General features: G+C 33.6%; 1 protein-coding gene across 9 annotated transcripts in view; it reads left to right on the plus strand.

Moving 5' to 3' along the window:
* The first annotated feature begins 1,937 nt into the window (after positions 1-1,937).
* Positions 1,938-20,001, plus strand: part of LOC148620424 (uncharacterized) — a 112,654-nt gene continuing 94,590 nt past the window's right edge. For 2 of the 9 annotated variants that reach the window (XM_088581304.1, XM_088581312.1), the window contains exons 1-3: positions 5,712-5,862; positions 14,055-14,155; positions 19,007-19,100. In XM_088581304.1, coding sequence (XP_088437430.1) covers positions 14,090-14,155; positions 19,007-19,100 — 160 coding nt within the window. In that variant the 5' untranslated portion in view covers positions 5,712-5,862; positions 14,055-14,089. Of the gene's footprint in view, positions 2,088-5,711; positions 5,863-11,830; positions 11,912-13,688; positions 13,761-14,054; positions 14,156-19,006; positions 19,101-20,001 lie in introns of those variants that run through there. The other 7 variants (XM_088581309.1, XM_088581310.1, XM_088581305.1 and 4 more) reach the window with 7 other exon arrangements.

Below are 20,001 nucleotides of genomic sequence, written 5' to 3' on the forward strand. Positions count from 1 at the left end.
ACGTATTAACTTTATCAACACCCCCTTTTCTTTGAAAGAACAAAATGTGTGTGTTTTTTTTTTCATTAAACTTAAAATAAACGATCAGATTAATTTTTAGCCACAAAGTAAATATGTAAAAAAAAATTTGTCCGCTAGTCAGTAAAAATATAGAACAGGTTTTGTTTAATAGAGGAGTATGCCCCTGACTTCCAAATGTACACATGTATTTTCACCAGATGTGAATAAAGTTGTATATAGTGAACTGGGACTTTGCAATTATTGCATCTCATACCGTCAACCGTCAATTATAGACCATATGCATAAAGACTGTGTAACCCGCCAATTTAAAGGGTTATACATGTACACAACTGTATGTGTATGCAATAACTGTGATATATTTGTAATTTGTAATACAATAATTATAATATATATTTGTCTTCTTTCAAAAGAAAAAAAAAAGTCAGATATAAAACAAAAAATAATAATATTACTGTGATCAAACAAACAAAAAATCGATAAAGTATTTTACTTAGTTAAAAAAGGTAAAATGCAGGTAAATTTAAACTATCAAACCCTTTTGAGGACCCCCATAATCCCTAATCTTAATTGAAGATGTTTTTGTCTACTAATTAAATGTTGGAGAAACATAAATAAACCGGACTTCGTCCTCTGTAATTGATACATTGTCATGACTTGTCAAAATAAATATCCATTTCTAATCAATGAAATACTGAATTATGCAAAATACAACGTCGGGCGCAAAGTGAAAAAGTATAAATGAACGAACTGTGGAGAGCAGAAATGAAATTTACATTTAACTCATAATTTTCAAATCCATTTTAATTTGAGAACTTCGATTACTATATAGCATTTGACTTTTAACCAGTTTGTCCTATCTTAGAGAGTACATTTTACTGTTACAGTAGTTAAAATCTACTTAACGCCCTCGGGTCGATTCCTTTTAAAAATTACATTTTCTGAACTCATTATATACCTAACTGTAAATGAGTGTCAATGACCGATTCGTAAAACAACTGCCAGCCCCACCCCCATCTCACCCATCAGAATCAAATAGTCGTCCCCTGCAACTTTTTTTCCAAGATCAACATCACAGCTACATGAACTTTGTACTGAATAATATGATTTCTCCTTTTCTCGATAATACTTATACATTTTGTCCTCAAGTGGCTCATAATAAGACAGTTTGTCAATAATAACGATATTTTCTATAGATACGCACAATCGATCGAAACTCGGAGAATCCTGAAGAAACACAATAAAAAATAAAGGTTTGAACACTATGCAACTGTACAATCGTTATAACTAGTTAAACAACACCTATAGGTGTAGAACCACTATTAAAATCCCCATTACTTTCTATAGCACTTTGAAAATCCACAACTTTTTTATTGTTTGATAAAATGAAATGATAGTGGTATCATTGTAAAGAGCAACATTTTCAGAAACTCTGCTAAAAATATCATCTTACCCGCAATGGCTTCTAAGAGATAACGCAAAGTAAAAGTAGAATGGGGCTGAAAAGTCACTCCCTTAACAAAATTATGCCAAATCATGGTGCCCCATAGTATGGTCAATTTTGTATTTTTGTTCTATACATCAAATACGTGTGATCAAGAAATATTCCTTAGACATTAAGCTTTCAGATGATACCGAACATTTTGCCATAGGTCAGTTCTCAACAAAAATACAACTCCTCAAATAGGAACTGTTTTGTTATTACGGACGATTTTCTGAGGCTAGGTTTCTGAGCACTATTTAGTCGCCTTTTACGACAAGCTTAGCGCTGCTGCAGGCTTATTCTTTTGACACCCGGACCTGCACGGGACTTTGTGCTCTAAGTTTGTCGATTTAATCGATCGAAGAACACACATAGGTTAATGTGACTAACATTGAAATTCACGCTCTATTTCATCTTGAACAATCTTGATCAACCGAAAAGGTTAAATATTGGGCTCTACAATTATTAATCTCCTTTAGTACGTAAATATATTCGCAATGTCGTGGTAGAAAAAGAAAGTGGTTAAAAGAAGTTTACAAAAGGGGATTGTTTAAACTGGTTATTGGAATAAATTCAATAAAGTCAGGTAAGGCCTACTGAGAATACTTTCAATGTGACCAGTTCGTGTGTAGTTAAATGAAATTTTAAATGCACATGTGAGAACAAATTAAAATGAAGGATTTTTGCCGTTATTCAGGTTTGGGTGAAAACTGTACTCGCATTATCTAGATTGGTTTTTTTATTATTATTATTGGTTCAAAACTTGAACAAATGAATAAGTTCAAAAACCAAATGCCAGACATTGTAGCGTCACTGTTTGTACCACCAGAAAATGAATAACTGTCATATCACTCAATTAAATCAGTAATGAATTAATTTAAATACTGTATATTGCCAATTTTGACTTCTTTTTACTTTAACACTATCAAATGGCATGGTTGTTGAAGCTACATTGTAAGTTACAAAAAAACATAGATACGGTTCTATTTTTCATTTTTAAGATTAAAGCAATTTTACTTCATCAAAGAAATATTTTAATCACGCTCTGGTAACTTTCACAAATTCCATTTCTCACAAAATTTTAGCATTTTGATTATTAAGTGGTTTGGGGGTGTTTTCAACATGGTTTGCCTATTCAACCTCCAAGTTTTGGGGGAAAATCCAGAAATTAAGCGTTGAATACGAACTTAGATTTAGCCCTTATTTCGTTATACTTGCTAAATAAAATGTTTGCCTGCGTTTTCCATTCTTGAAACTCACAAATTGATAAACTTTCTTAAATTTGTACAAAATTTGGTAAAAAAATGGCATCCTGGAACCCACTTTTGTAATTTCCTCGTTTCTGTGATAGAAGCGAAGAATCCGATAAGAACACTCATTTTAAGCTAGACGGTGAAGCGATACGTTTATATTTTCTTCCGAGAAGTAGAGTGATTTCATTAAATAATTACCCATACCTAGACAATGGGATTTACAAACATGACTACCCATCTTGAAAAAAATGTCTACTAATTCTTTTGGGTTATTTTTTGTAATATATTCAAGTTAGGTTCGAATGCTGGGGTCTAATGCTGTTCGAGTTAGGCAATAAGAGCGCACTATGGTGGACATTCAAATTTTATAATGATTAAAACCTCTCCATTAATTTCCACATGGACAGTAAATCGCTTAAATAAACGTGTCAGAGCGAATGAAATTTCACAACTATTTTGACATTTTATCAGGCGCGTAGCTGAGGCCAAATTGAAGTGTAGGCAAAATTACGGCAGGGGGTCTAGGGGGCGAAGCTACCCCCCGAAACTCCGCGGAGATAGCGTTTTTGAGCATCATTTATGCCTCTCCTGGATGTATTTTATCTATAAAAAAAAGGCAAAATTAAGTGCAGGCAAAAGCTTTCTTGCCTAACGGCAGCTACGCGCCTGTTTATTATTTCTCTTTAAAGATAGCTGTATCTATTGGATCGTTTAAAAACAGAGAGGTTATCAAATGTTTATTTGGTCATGGTACTGTTTGTATAATACTAAATGTCTTTATTTACTCATGCTTAGTTTAAGATCTATTATTACTTAAAAAACCGAATCTTCATTACAGTAATCAATACGAATTTAACACGTAAAACCAAGGATTCTGGATTCTTCTGTTCTCGGAGAGTTTGATTTTGGTCAACTTGGAAGTAAATGTTGTCTGCGCATTCGCAACGATAAAAAAAAAAATAGAAAAAAAGAACAGGTGTCTATATATAGGACTTAGAATATTTATTTAATGTAAAAAAAGTGGAAGTCATCCTCCATAATCCAACGAGAGCACCAAGCCAGACAACCTCTAACATTGCTGGAGTAGTACTGGAGCTGTTTCGTCATCTCATGCAGGAGTAGAAAATTGTGCCTTGGTAACCAGGGTACAGCATGATTTGACCATGATTACTCTCTGTCGAAATTTAATAGATTTTCCATCTGGACAAACAAATAAGAAAAGAAACAAAATGGTCTTCGAATTAATATCGATTTTCACGGTCTCTGAAAACGTAAGATATTAAAAAAACTGTTTTGTTCACAGAATCTGGAACTTATTCCTGTGTTTTTTATTTAGTCCTTTGTGAACATATCGAGGGTACTAATATACCACAAATCCTTTTTTTAATTTACAACGTATCTCTAAAAGCTGTAGGGTGAGTAATCAAGGAACCAAGATTCTATCGGAAATCAAAAGAATGTAACCCAGAGACAAAGACCAGACAGGAAAAACAGACACACACAACAATGTACATAAAATAACAAAAATAAAACATACAAAGCAACTAAAAAGTCCAATAACGACACGAAGACACAATGACCAACATTGACATTAAAGTGAAATCATTCATTTCTAACCAAGTATTATGCTGCAAGCGCAGCAGACGTCTTGTAAATATATTGAAGTTGATTGTAAGGTCATCCGACCCTAAAAAAAAAAGGTTTTTTTTGTTTGTTTGTTTTTGCGTCCTTCATTTATTTATCTGTTTAAATATGTTTTTACATATTTTGTGCGATCAGTCTTACAATGTAAGTCGTAGGAGAATGTAAAAAAAAATGGGTTTTTTTTTGTAAAAAAGTGGATGTTGTTGCCATTATTTTTTTGCAAATTTAACTGTTGTTCCCTCCCTTCCACTGCCCTTCATTCTGACGTTTCTCCCCAGAACACCATAATTTCTTTTGACATGTATAGCCAGCACTCCACAGTTTAGTTTAGTTTCGCACTTTTGTCTAGGATGAAAAATGACATAAATGGAAACCGGTGGTTGCTATAGTGATTAAAAATGAAGAATCTATTGTTGATAAAACATTTTCTGAAAAAGGGGACTTTTAAAAGTATTTTGCAAAGTTTTATATTTTTTCAATGTTGAAGGGGCTTTTTTTCAATGACAATTTGACTTCATTGTGAAAGTGAAAGTTAGTCAATTTTTTACCATGCTAAATTTAATAAGTGGATCACAAAGTGAAATAGCTCAAAATCTAACCGGCGATGCCCATATTAGGAAGGGGTTTTCGAAGGAAAAAGTTTGAACAGTTTCAGGGGATGAAATAAAAATTTAAGATATTTTGCGATAAATTTGATATTTTTAAACCTGATTTTATGAATTTTTGTTTTTGCAAATTTTCGCTTATTTTTGCATGGTTTCTATGGTAACCCTATATGCTGTGCGTAATTTTTTTTCCAGAAAATTTTTACTGCACCCTGAAGGCCTTGGCTTGAGCTATTTCTAGGTATATAGATTTACAGGTGCTTGGCAATTTTTAAAGTGATAAATGTTACAAAGCATCAGATTACAAGACCAAAATTAGGCAGTTCTACAATACTGTGGAGTGCTGACTATACTTTTCTTTATCATCAGATGCCCTCTTTTTCTTTTAAACCTTTATTTAATTCTGAAGAATTTAAGTTGTTCAGATATGCTAAGATTTGCCATGCAGAGCTTATTAATCAATAAATCCACCAAAAGACACTTTTATTCTGGATACTATCTTGACCATTTTAGCCATATGGTAAACCATTTTAGCACTATAATAATCCGTTGTTGTTGCATCCACGTGAAGAATGTTAATTGTTATTTTCAAAAAGCCTTTACATGCCTTTTCACTACGACATATACGAACTTGACATTGAATGCTACGCTCTGTTTCCTAAGTGTATCGAACAAAGCAAAAATTAAATGCAAGGTGAAAAACTATATACGGGATTGTGCAAAACTCATATTTCGTAAAAGATGCAAATTTTTTATAAGAGGATTGTCGTAATTTTGCATGTGACAGTATTAGATATATTTCAAACCTGATAGAAATATCAGTTTTGTTGGATTATTATAAAAAAAAATCACCTGAAAGGTAAGACAAATAATATCAAAATATATAGATTTGAATTTATGACTTTATATGCAATATACATTTTGTAAACCAAAAAACTATTTGATCAAATGAACACAGTAAAAGATCCAGAGGACCACCTAAGGGGGCCGGGGGGGGGGGACACAAAATATTTTGTTTAACACAAGATGTGTTATTTTCATAAATTTTCAAATTTATAACCCCTCTCCCCAATGGGATCCGCCTATGGAAACAATAAATTGCCATGTTACCAAATTAATTCTACGCTGTCAGTTCCTACCCTTAAACAAATACATTTTAACGAAGCACAGTTTTCAATTCTATTCCATTTTTAATGCATATATTACTCAAAGCTTTAGCAAGAAAATAACATAAACAATGCCAATAAGTATAGGGTGTACATCTGTATAAGGCATACAGTTCTTTAAGAGTTTATCGTTAGGCAAAGAAAAAATTGAAAATACCTCTGTTTCTGCTATATCTTGTTCTTAAAGCCTAGGGTTGGTAGGTAGGAAAAACTTAATTGTTTTTTTTTGGGTTTATTGTTTTGTTTTGTTTTGTTTTTGGACCCACACTTTAAAAATTGCCAAAACATGTTAAGGAGAGGCACAAAACATTATGGTCAGTAGTTTAAGCGGAATTGCAGGTAATTTTTAGGTCTAATATCAAAAATATAAGTACATATACGTTAATGTGACACATCTGCTCTACAAAATAGCTTACTAAGGCTTAAACCCCAAAATTGTTAAAAAAATCTGCAATCCTGTACTTGTACTAGCTGATACATGATAATTTGTTCAGTAATGTTTTAGTTGTAGTTTTTTGTTGTTTGTTTGTATGTTTTGCTTTTGTTTTGTTTTTGTTTTTTGTTTTGTTGCTGTTGGGTTGTTTTCTTTGGTGTTGGAAGTAGTTTGTATGGATAAAGTTGAGAAAGACCTTGAAATTTTGAATTAACTTAAACCATCGGACCTGTCAGAAAACGTCTAAATACAGATTTTTTTAGGAATTAATATAAGGAATTACCAAAATCATACTTCACTTGTACAAAACTTAATTATTTTATACTTATTAGCCATCGTATTGTGACAACCTATATTACCATTAGGATGGTGGTTGTATACATGATAATGCCGCTTTTGAATTTTAAATCTGTAGCCTAAGGATTTCTCCATAGAAACCGATGATTTCTATTCTACCAGTTTTACCACTCGTGCACTAGACCGTTACCAGGAGAAACACGCACCGTGACACACACTTTGATTTCCCAAGGACAGATCTGAGGAGATATATCTGGATCTGTATGTAAAATGCGTATTTTATGCTATGAAATTGGTCCGTATCGTTAGGGACTTTTGTTTTGATTATGTTGAAGGTTAACAATGAATCTTTATGAACTGAAATAATCAGATTTTCTAAAATATGTTTTGCACAGGATTTTTTACTTTTTTAATTGTTTTTTTTAATTGTTTTTTTGTTTTTTGTTTTGTCTTTTGTTGTTATTTTTATTTATCTTTTAAAAGTTAGTTCATGCCGGAAATTCCATATGTTTAATCGAGGTCCCTACACTCCCTTCCATTTTAAAAAAGATTTTTAGCTGCATACCTGAATTTCATAAAATGATAAAACACTGTAATGCAAAACTAACGAACTGACAAAAAGTGCGAGTTATAATATTAGAAAGAAGTTCACTTTCATTCCCTTGAAAGACGTGTACTTTAAAACGCAATTCTTAATCCATACACATTTGCTCTTCTTTCATAAACATCGTATAAAGGTTTATTTATTCGTATATTAGTACTTATTACAGTTAGTTTCGCACAGAGTTCAGCCAGCCTTAAACATTCCCAAGTAACCGTTCTTTCATTATGATCGACCAAGTAAAATCTTTTGATCAATAAAAGGAGTATAGGTGTGTTATCCGTTAGGTGTAAATACTGATGAGGATAAAAACTTGTTACATGCATATACAATGTGGTCGAGTTAAGTAAGGGCTTTCAATGTCCGATGTTTATAAACGTATGACATGGATGATCCAGACACATACTTCATGACAACAAAACATTGACCAGTAAAAACATGCTTGCCAACATATAAATAATGAAAATCCTGATAAAATCAGCGAGGGGTCTAGGGACTGTTCAAGGTCCTCTATGGGTCCAAAGCAGTGCCTTGGCGGGGAGACCGGGGCACCCCACCAGGCTGAAAACGATAATTAAGAATTTGGAGGAGAAAAGATTTTGTTTCCAAGGATCTGGGCAACCATTTTTTCTGTTAGTTAGCCTCTTATTGGGGAAAGGGATGGAATATTTTTCCCTGACAATTTCTAAAAACCCTGAAAATATTTTTCTTACCCCTGAACCCTGAAATATGGCCAAAATCCCTGAGGATCAAAGCGTTGGCATGTATGTAAAAAAGCAATCCAAAATACATGAACACCTCATAGAACAACAATATTGGTACCTTTATCGTACAAAACAGTCCATACAAATTCTACTTAGCGATCAGCGAAGGTCCACGTGTAATTCTGGGAGTCTGTGTTTGTTCATTTTCATCTTGCAGTATATTGTACTAATACAGTGATGAGAAGGAGTAATCAAGGGAACCAAGGTTATAGCGGTAATCAAAAGAATGTAATCCAGGGACAAAGACCAGACATGGAAAACAGACATATACAACAAAGAACATAAAGTAACTAAAATCATATATACAAAGTAACAAAAGCAAATGAACAACTCGGACTCCACTAAAAACTGGGAGCATGGACCAGGTGCATCGGTAGGGTAAGTATCCTTGGCTTTTCTAGAAGCACCCGCCCTGTTGCTCATAAAAAGTCAAGTCCGGGGTAGACAAACGAGGAAAGGAAAACTATGACCCGTTGAATAAATCAGTTTTCATGGTGCAGATGGATTCACCATAACGATCCACGAGTTCATGATGACGACCGAGAACAGAGGAACATGACACAAAAAAATTCAAAAGGGAGCTATCCTGGAGCTCAAGTATTTTCCCTCTTGCCTTGAACAATTTAGTCGTATTGTTTTTGCACATCTACTTTTTTAATCATTGTAATCATTGTATATTTTTTCTATCCACGAGAGTCCACAATTGGTGAATAAAACTGTCTTGTCTCATCTGATCTTAAAACCTAGTTTACTTTGTGAAAGGACACAACTAAAACTCAAACATTAAAAAAAGTACCAACTGAGCAGTCGTTTTAGAAGCTACTAGATTATCCCCCTGGATTATTTATAGTAACTACGTACGTCTCTCGGTTTAATATTATTTTTTTTACTTAAGAAATATTGTAATAGAAGACTATAAAAATCCTTGATAAAAATTCTTTATTCAAACTTTTCTTGTTTTCTTTTTCTAATTTTGATGATGAGAACACGCTTCAAATGCCTAAAAGGGATTTTGTACCTGCACAATCATTTTTTTTTATTAAAAAAAAATATATTGTTCTGTCTTTTTGTCATCAAGTAAACTGAATATACCCCCCATCCTTGATCCTTTGTTTCTATGTGGCAAATATGCTGTACTAGTTAACTACGGAAGCCGATTAGTGTCAAGTGGAGAATTTGTTTTACTGAGGTAACTGGTTAAATCCACTTACTAACTGGCTATATCGACTTAGCTAACTAGTTCTATTGACTTAGCCAAGTGGCTATAACCAGTAACTGGATATAACCAGCTAGCTAGCTGGATATAACCAGTTAGGAAGTGGATATAACCGGTAAGTAGTTGTATATAACCAGTTAGCTAAGTGGATATAACCAGAAACCAGTTAGCTCAGTAAAAAAACTAGAAGGCCTGTTTATTACAGGAGACCCCGCCTCATTTGTTACTAGTGATTTTGTTTTAGTAAATCAAATGTGTCCGTAAGACACTAATGATGCCCCCGCTCGCTAGATTTCCCAAATTATGAACATGTTTATGTTTGTATAAAGACATGGTTTGCAGATTCAGAAATCCTTCCAAGACTTGTGTTACTCATGGCCTGGGGATCAGAAATTCCTAAATATATGCATATCTACATATTGTATCCTGGCCACATAGTGTTATGAAATTCTGTTTGTTAGTGTCAGTTGCGATGAGAAAAAGAGGACCGATGGACGTATTAATGGACACATAAAAAATGTTAATACCCTCCATAACAAATCCCTAACTTTGTTGCTTGGGGTATATTTCTGACAACAATAACAAAGTCTATCACCCAGTTCCGTAATATTTCATAAAAATCAAGATCCTATGACCTTGCACACCATCATTATGTGTAGAAACATCTTGCAAAAATATTTTAGATGTAGTTCAAAAACTACAGAAAGAGATAGCCATACAAGTTATATAGCCCTATTTTTGACCAAAAAAGTAAGTTTAACTTTCACCAATTTCTGTAATATTTCACGAAAATCAAAATCCTATGGCCCTGCACACCTTCATCATGTGTAGAAATATTCTGTATAATATCTTAGATGTAGTTCAAAAACTGTACGAGGAGATAGCTGGACAAGCCATGATCATGTGTAATCCGAACGGACAGACGAACGGACGGACAGGGGTAAATTAATATGCCCCCCGACAGTTTGTCGCGTGGGCATAAAATATTCTCCACCTGACACTAATTGGCTTCCGTAGTCAACAACTTCGGTTTAGATATGGAGTACACACCTGATGGTGTCCTTAGATTAAGACTCTCAATGAGAATTTAAAAAGAAGTTTGGAAAGTTAATGGAAGATCTTTCAATCAAACCTCGAATACATTGATATTATGCATTAATATTGTTACGTTTATAGACAGACATACAAGGTCACATAGGATACTATAATTATGTAGTGCGTGAATTGAATATGTAATGAGATAAATACATGCACTAAAAGTCCGTGTGATACCCAACCCCTTTTCAGCTCACCTGGCCCGCTATTGCAATCCCTTGGTGTCCACCGTCGTGGTCATCGCATGTCGTCTTCGTCTGAAAGGCCATGTGAGCTGTTATCATCATTTGTCGTCCGTCGTTAATTTTTCTTTATAAACTTCTCCTCAGAAACCAATGAAAAGAATTTGATGGAACTTGCTGACAATCATCCTTGGCATGGCTACTCCCCATATTGTCCCCATTATAAACTAAATAAACGTGGCCGCTGTTACTGAAAAAAAACATAGGAGAATCACCATATATTTTTGTATATATCTCAAAAACTATAACAGATTGGAGAAATCTGAGACATCTCAAGCTTTTCGGCTCTTCCCTGACTATCGATTTACCGATCCTTTTATGCGGGTTTTACCTTATTGGCAGGTTTTGGTCCTTTATTTGAAAAGGGAAACAGCTAGCTTCACAAATAAAACCGTACTATCAACATAAAGACAAGATCCATCAATGGTGCAAATTAAAAAAAAACAAAACAGTAGCTTATTCTTGGAGTTAAGGCCCCTGAAATTGTCATTTTTGAGGATTTTTCCAGTTTTGCCTATCACTTGGAAAACAGTTAACGTTAATTGATAAAATGTCCAGTACAATGTATATCAATATCTATTTTGGGGCAAATTTCACAAAAATGTGTTGACCTTTCTTGGAGTTACGGCTCTTGAAAGTGTTATTTTGACGTTTTTATCAGTTTTTGCTTATTATTTAGAAAACGAAAGCAGATTGATGGTTAATGTAAATTGATCAAATGTTCACTATTGCAATATCTACTTTTTTTTCAAATTTAAAAAAAAATGGGGAGCGATTCAGGCTCTTGAGAAGCTCTTGTTCAAAACTCTTCACCTCTGACACTACTGGACTAATAAGAACCAAACTTGGTATGTTTCTAGAATGTGGCTTATCAAGCCAGGCGAGAATTCAAGCTCTTCTGAGCAAGTTCAATAATTACGAAAAGAATTGAAATATGAAAGAGAGTATCATTTTATAACTACCTGCATTATTCCGGAAAACGACACTACTGAAATCCACTGATTCGTTTTCAGTTATTGTAGGACATGTGGACGGATAGACAGACGACAGACAGCTTTCATGATACTGCATCAAACGGTATAGAAATGTAAAAAGTAAATAGAAGCAATAATTTTCAGTAACTTTTCAGCTAAGGCTTGTAAATTATAGCTGTAATTCGAAAGCTTTATATGTAAACATGTTGTTATTTGTTTTCAGGGAAATTATTTTTAATAGTTTCTGTGATATACACCATCATTTATCATTGTAAACATTGCCGTATTCTATGTATTGTGAAAGTATTTCGTACGTGTAAACACACTGTATTAAATGTATTTAAGGTAAAAACATTATTGTATGCTCTATTTCAACATTAAGTGTTAACTATCCTATGTGACAAGCAAATATCAAATGAAATATTTATTACTTAGGCGGACCCGGAAGGGGAGGGTTTCGGGGCTTTGATCCCCTTTGTTATTATGCAATTTAGGAACAATGAGTAAGCCAATTTATTTTCTTGAATCACTCCCCCGTTTCAAAATTTCTGGACCAGCCATTGTATAGATATAGAATTTGAACTTTTCATCAAACTGGGCGAATGCAACCAGAAATTGCTTTTATTCTGCAGAATATCGTCTCGCGCTTTATAAGGGTAGAGATTTTGAAAAGGGGGAGTCCAGAGTGTTCTGTAAAAAGGTGGGTTCAGGCTATTATTTGCTCATGTTTGTCCAAATTTTGCGATATTTAACAAAATTTTCAAGTAAAACGGGATGATTTCGACAACTAGAATCCACCATTATCCGTGTATATGTTACTTACTGGTACGTGTATGCTTTAGATGTATTTATGTCCGCAAGCTTGTTCTATAACACCTGTGGGTCGATAGTTGGGAAATTATTAAGTATCTTTTTTTTCTTCTTTTTCTGGTCTTCTGTCGCTCATGCTTAAAAGCAAATGAGCAACTCAAAATCTGGGAGCAGGTGCACCGGTACGATAAGTGTCCTTAGACGTTGGTTAATGCACAGACCTTTTTTTTTTATCCTGGGATTTTATGTTGAGTAAGATTTGTTTTCGCACAAGCGCGAAAATGATATTTTTCACCATCAACCGGAGTTATTAATTTTGTTTGAAAATCTACATTGTAAAAAAGTAATGGAGAGGATTTTTTTCTGTCCATGACTGAGTGAAAAACATTTTGGGCTCAAATTTGGAAAAAACATTTTTTTAATAAATCCCAGCACACGCCCAATCCTCAGCTATAAAATGGTTGGTACATAAAGATAAAAAAAGAATAGCTATGAGGGGCCTTAACAGTTCGATATCTAAGTTCAATGACAATCGCTCTCTTAAGTGAACGATGCGTGTTTATTTTTATTTTAAACAAATATTTGTTTGGTAATCTGTTCGCTTTTCAGATAAACCTACTTTTACCAAATGAACTACATGTTATTCTTGTATCTTTTTTTAAATTAGTGTTTAAAGTATGAATGCTTAATCAACATAATTATCTTTATTTTTGTACCTTTTCATTAATCATTATATTGTAACCAACGTACAATGTATATGGGCTTACATGTAGCTGGTTGTAAACAATAGAATATTTGGTTTGTTTATTAGAGTCCCTCCCACCGAGTCCTTGTCCACGGGAAAATAAAATACGCGAAAGCGACCATACTTAAGAGTATAAACAGGAGTTGAAATTATTAAATGTAGACGCGAATCAATGCATTATACACAAACATGATCCATAATATATAAAATTAGACGATTTATTATGCATCCATATGGACCAGTACAAGTTCGCTCATCCAGGTAGATTTACAAACCAATAAACTACTGTAGGCGGTTTCTCATAACAAAAATGTTTCGCAATACATCGAACCCGTGATTTTGATTTCACCTCGATATGTGTCTATATATTCACCCTCAATTTCTCCCTCCATCAGTCCGGCATTGAATTCCAAAGTAAGAAGACAATATTTTTATTTCACAGTAAAATATGTCACTATGATGACGCGACCGAATTCGCACTAGAGCAAGTAATTAAGGGGGATATTCATGAGACAACCGCCGCTGTTCACTTTCGTGCTTTTTTTGCAACAAAAAGCAGATGTCATTTCCGCTTCTGTTATTGAATGGAGTTTAGAAAGTGTAGCTATGATAATTGTATTTACCAGTGAATAATTATTTTGCAAATCGATATGTTTAGAAGGTAGACACTACCTTGAATAACTTGTATTTATTTTCTTATTCTTTTAGCAGCTTAGAAGTAACATCGTGATACATATACAAAGATGGGAATTTTGAGACAGATTGGGCAGTTGTTTTGGAAGAATTTATTACTCAGAAAACGAGAACCTGTAAGTTCAAGTTATATATTAAAGCTGCTTAATTAGCTGTCAAATTTGTTCAGTTTTGATTCTACTGAATTTTGCAGATTCAATGAAATAAGTTTGTAGTATTGCAATTGAAGCAATCAATGTCGATAATACCTACAGAATATTGTGAAAATAACGTTTTTTTTTAATCCGAGAAGATCGATAGCTCTGATCTGATTATTTTTTGCCATTACTTCCGAAGATTGCCGACAGGACATACACGTGGGTTAAAAATACTTTAACCTTGGTTAAAAAAACCATTTCATTTCATCTATTTCTTGATTAGTTTTCAAATGAATAATGACAATATTTGAGCCACATTATATCACAATACATAAATTTCAAAAGGATCCTTGCATTATTTTCTAACCTTTTTCTTATAAGGCTTGAGTCCGTCGGTCTTCCTTACCGTTGAATAACCACTTTCGCTTCACAATCAGATTTGTTGCTAAAGAAGCGACCGTTACAGCACATGCGCAGATTAAGGTCACCAGAAGTCACATGCATACGAGGTTATCTAGGTCGATAATAATAGACAATAGATAATAGACAATAAATATATAGACACCTATTTCATGTATTTAATGCATTTTATGTGTGGATATCAAATGAAATTATACAGGAAAAGTACAAATTATAGTCGGCGTCACGTAAATAACATACTGTTAAAATTTGAATAAAAATATTTTCTACGACTTTATTGACACCTACCGTCGTTTAAATTGTCTTAAATGACTTGCTCATTCGTTTAGCCAAACGGCTTCTCCCTAAACATTGAATCGTTAAATTCCGGTCAGATTTTAATTCTAGGTGGCAATATTTACATTGTAAAAAGTCGGCCATGTTTACAGTGATCGGGTTGCTAGGAGATGTTGTTTACGTTTAAATGGTTTGTCCAAAAACCGAAGAACCCAGAATGCAATTCGGCGTTATTTCGGATATCTCGGATTTATTTTACGCGAACAACGTATAATACCGAGAAGTTGATCAAGCAGACGATTGTCACCGGAGTTCGACGGGAACTTACGCACTTCCGTTTGTAAACAAATCGTCCCGTAAAAACCAACATGGCGGATATTAGTATGGGATTTTCCCGTAAGGATTTGTTACGCATGATTTAAGCTAATAAGCGACTTGTTTTTGAGAAGCTGTTTGGCTAAACGAATGAGCAAGTCATTTAAGACAATTTAAACGATGGTTGGTGTCAATAAAGTCGTAGAAAATATTTTTATTCAAATTTTAACAGTATGTTATTTATGTGACGCCGAGTATAGTAGAAATAATTCAAAGTTAAGGTATATTTAAGGTAGTTTTATGGTCGTCATCATGAAATCGTAGATCGTTATGGTGTATCCATCTGCAGCATGAAAACTGATTTATTCAACGGGTCATAGTTTTTCTTTCCTCGTTTGTCTACCCTGGTCTTGACTTTTTATGAGCAACTCGGCGGGTGTTTCTAGAAAAGGAGAGGACGCTTACCCTACCGGTGCACCTGGTCCATGCTCCCAGTTTTTAGTGGAGTCCGAGTTGCTCATTTACTTTTGTTACTTTGTATGTATGATTTTAGTTACTTCATGTTGTTTGTTGTGTATGTCTGTTTTTCATGTCTGGTCTTTGTCCCTGGATTGCATTCTTTTGATTACCTCTATAACCTTGGTTCCCTTAATTACTCTTTCAACAGAAAACAAAATACGAATTTGACAGCTAATGCGGCTTTAAAGTTACCAAGATGTTTGTCAAAAAATATCAAACAAATGAAGAAATACGGTATACTGGAAACTGTATAACAATTGTAATTTGTTTTTCATTATGTTTTTTTATAATTATATACTTAGTACATGTGTTTGGTACTGTAAATTGGAATTTTATTGCGATCTTTTATAATTGCGAAAATTTCCGACTGGAATGAGTTCGCAATAATTGAAGTTGATTTTTTTTATTTTCATCAAATACTATAAACTAAGGGTGTTTTTTTTTAATTATTGTTTGTACAGTATTTAAAAAATATACATAATTACATCACTGAATGTTAATTTGACTTTTTTATTGCCACATAGATAGAAAGAACTGTATTGCTACGATAACTTATAAAACATAGCTATCTAATTAAGTCAAATAATTTTTGCAGACTGAACAAATCGAATATGCTTTTTTACAAATGTAAGACAAATTAGTATAATCTTCGATACAACCGTATGCGTATTCGGTCAGGGTTCAATGTTCTTGACCTTACAATTACGTGCATCTAGCCCATATACATGTATTTTGATCTTTTCTACAATTGTCTCCAAGTAACTTACTACTGAATACAATTTTTCTTTGTTATTTGAAATAAAGACATCTACTGAAAAGTGTAAGTATTTGTAAGAATCAGGCAAAATGGGAAAAATCAGAAACATGCAGGTCAAAACCCCACCGATCTAACAATCTAACACCACTCAAGGGTACATTCTCTATTTAAAAACACGATTATTTGATCTCTGCATCATTGGATTTGCTCGTAAATTTTTCAATAGAATGTTAAAAAATGAGGTTTTTGACAGAGTTTTCTGCCCTTTAAATGTTCATTTATAGTGCATTTTAATGAAACGATGTCTCAATTCACCAACATGATGTGGAAAATCTTGATTCTGATGATGCACATAGTCAAACTGGTGGGTTTTTTTTTCATACCATGTTTCACCCACTGCCTGATTCTTACAGAGACTGGCACTAATTGCGAAATAAAAATACAATACTCTGTAGTTTTGTTATTTAGAGTTGTATATAGCAATGAGAGCAAAACCCTTGGTGTTTAAAACCCAATGATATCTCGAGAAAATGTCATCTTCATTCTGTCGAAAGAAAATAGTTATATAGATTGTACATGTATATTAAATCCTGTTTTAAGTACCGTTCTGTGTACGAATCGACTATGTGTGGCACATCATTTTTCTCAGTTTGGGTTTTTTTTGCCTCAAATATTTACAATACACCTAGAAAACAACCGAAAAGCTATTTAAATTCACCCTGAAGCATCTGTGATGTAAATATTTTTTACCGCATATATAGGGAAATAGTGTGGGAAAATTCTCCCGCTATGTTATAATAGTGCATATCAACTAAATTTGAACTACCAATATCTTTAAGTAAAAAGGCAAACTTTACTAACAGTTTGGTGGTTATTTCTAGAGGTTATGTGGTATAAATACTTGGATAATTTAATAATATTTTAGCGTTTATTATCTTCATGTACCAAACATTATACACAATTTGCCAGATTCTTAGACAGAGAAGTCATCAAACCAACTTTCACAATTTTCGTAAGAACGGCTGGTTATGTTTCCGGGAATCGGTATGGCATTTCGAGGAAAATTATGTTTCCGGGATTTACGTTTCAAGAAAAAAATTTCCTATGTTTCCGAAAAATGAAAGGTTTTCCGGGAATAAAAAAAATAAGGTCATTCAATAATAATGTATGTTTAAAGTTACAAGAAATGCCTCCTCCTTTCATCAAACTGCTCACCAAAGGGTATTAATTATTTTATTAAATTTAAAAGTTTCAAACACCTCGAATATGATAAAATAAATTATAACTTAATATATTTAAAACTGTTCGTAAATACCAGTCCTAGCAAAGTTTTCGAATTGGACGCGCCATACAAAAATCAAAAGTCATCCAGGCGTGGTTCCTAGGAGGGACATGCCGGGCGAAGGTCCCCTAAAATTGTAATAAAAAAACTTAAAAATTAATAACTGATTATATTTTGTAAATTTTACTTAAAATGATAGGTATGTCCAAATGCAGAAAGGTCCTGGGAACAATATTACACATCTTTTAGAGTTCACAATATCGAGTTCACCGCCCGTAATCCTCACTAGAATTTTTAAGTATGACAAAACAAATATTTAATTAACTATTCAAAATTTCAAAAATTAAGTATAGAACTTGGCTGTGATTCTAGCCAAGAAAAATTCGATATTTTTTTGTTTAAAACATCGTGATATTTTGAATGGGATATATTTGTCTTTTTTCTCGCCTAAGTTTGCTAAGGGTTTTCGAAAGATAAATAATATTGATATCAAGTCTTGCGATGTTTACCTTTGAAAATATAAGTACATGTATTTGTATATAGCAACCTTAAGCTTGTATAATATAAAGTACAAGCAAAAACATATTAAAAAAAACACTATTTTGAGACTTAGAAATGTGCAAACGAATTATAATTGCTTTTTTAGATGTGTTGTATATCTGTCCGGCGTCTGTTTGAAATACTTTTAAAACATCTATAGGATCAACATCATTCAACCGAGTTTGCTAAAACTTGATATAAAGCAATCCTATTTGTAATCCTTATCATTTTCATAAAGCACTCTATACTATGGAATAGCAATATAGTGGTCCACGTCGGTCAAGAATTCTCCGCTACATCTAGACGTGTAGTGTTATCTCCTTTGCAATTTCTATTTGGTTTTTAAAGATCTTTCCCGCATGGAAAATATCTTATTGTTTTTCGTGTGTTTATTTCATTTTTTGCCCCTTGGTCATTCCTAAATATATCATTACCTAATGGCCACATTAAGAACTTTTACAGGATGAGGCTGCCATCATTCCTTATAAATGTTATATCTCCCTTTTATGGACAGTTTTCCAAGACAGTCCCCTTCTTCATTTTTCAAGATGTTCTGACCTTACGTTGTCAACATGTATAGGTCATCATATACTGTATTCATTTTTTATCGCCATTTGCATGACCCATATGGGTGTAATTTTACAAAAATATAAATAAATTTATTAATGCCGAAGTGAGTGTATCATTGACCTATGTTGACGTTTATTTTATTTAATTTCAGTACATTCTACTGTTGGAACTAGTATGGCCTGTATTTATTTTCGTCATAGTCGCCGTTATCCGCACAGCCGTCCCTCCATCAGACAAACCGACATGTAAGTTCAAAATCTTATACAACTGTAATCGGTTATCTTTACATATAAACGCAAAATACTACCGGTACATTTAGATCAGTAACATATCCACTGTGACAGATCCTACCGCGGGATACCAATTTTTTTTCTCGCAAAAGTATGCGAAAAATATGCATCATATTCTATTTTTATAATACATGTCAAATTTCCAGATAACGAATTTATTTGCTTGTTTATTGAACTATATTGCTTCCTCAGTATATTTCAATGTTTCAACTTAAAATGAATAACATTCAAACACATTTTCAAATCCATTAGGGATCAGGGACACACTCCCGACTTGGATCCGCATTTGGCGATTCACTTTTTGTACGCAGTTTGTGCGAATCAGGATAAAATATATCTGCACATGGTTAAAGATTTGTTGCTCTCTACGTAGTAAATCTTTGCTAGAATTAGATTCTCCTCTTTTTAAAAAAAGATGTGTATTTTCAACCTTCAAAAAGGAGAGGAATTGTATATGTACAGCAAAGGCGTAGCATTTTTTTTTTAATTTTAAAATCGTATGATACGTTTTGCTCTATGAGTGGGGATACTAAATAGCGGGGTAGTTCTCGGGTGTATGTAGACGATAAGATAAGGCAAGTGTCTCATTTTACTGTAATAACAAAACAGTGGGGTACAGTCGAGGGTGTACCAATTCATTAGTTCCAGGTGCTTCGACGGAGTACAGGAATGCCTGTGACAACAGAGACGTTGCTCATTACAAGGGTAGGTTTCAATGGATGCAATGACAACATCAAAAGTATAGGAAACCTTTCAAGCCAATATAACAATAGCGTAAATGGGATGAATTTATTTGACAAAAATCCAAGACGGGAAAGGAGTCATGGCCATCGCCACTATACGTCACCTAAGTTAC

This window comes from Perna viridis, chromosome 4 (genome assembly GCF_037379345.1).
Source record: "Perna viridis isolate PV_CMFRI_1.1 ecotype Kerala chromosome 4, ASM3737934v1, whole genome shotgun sequence".
In the NCBI taxonomy this organism is placed as follows: domain Eukaryota; kingdom Metazoa; phylum Mollusca; class Bivalvia; order Mytilida; family Mytilidae; genus Perna; species Perna viridis.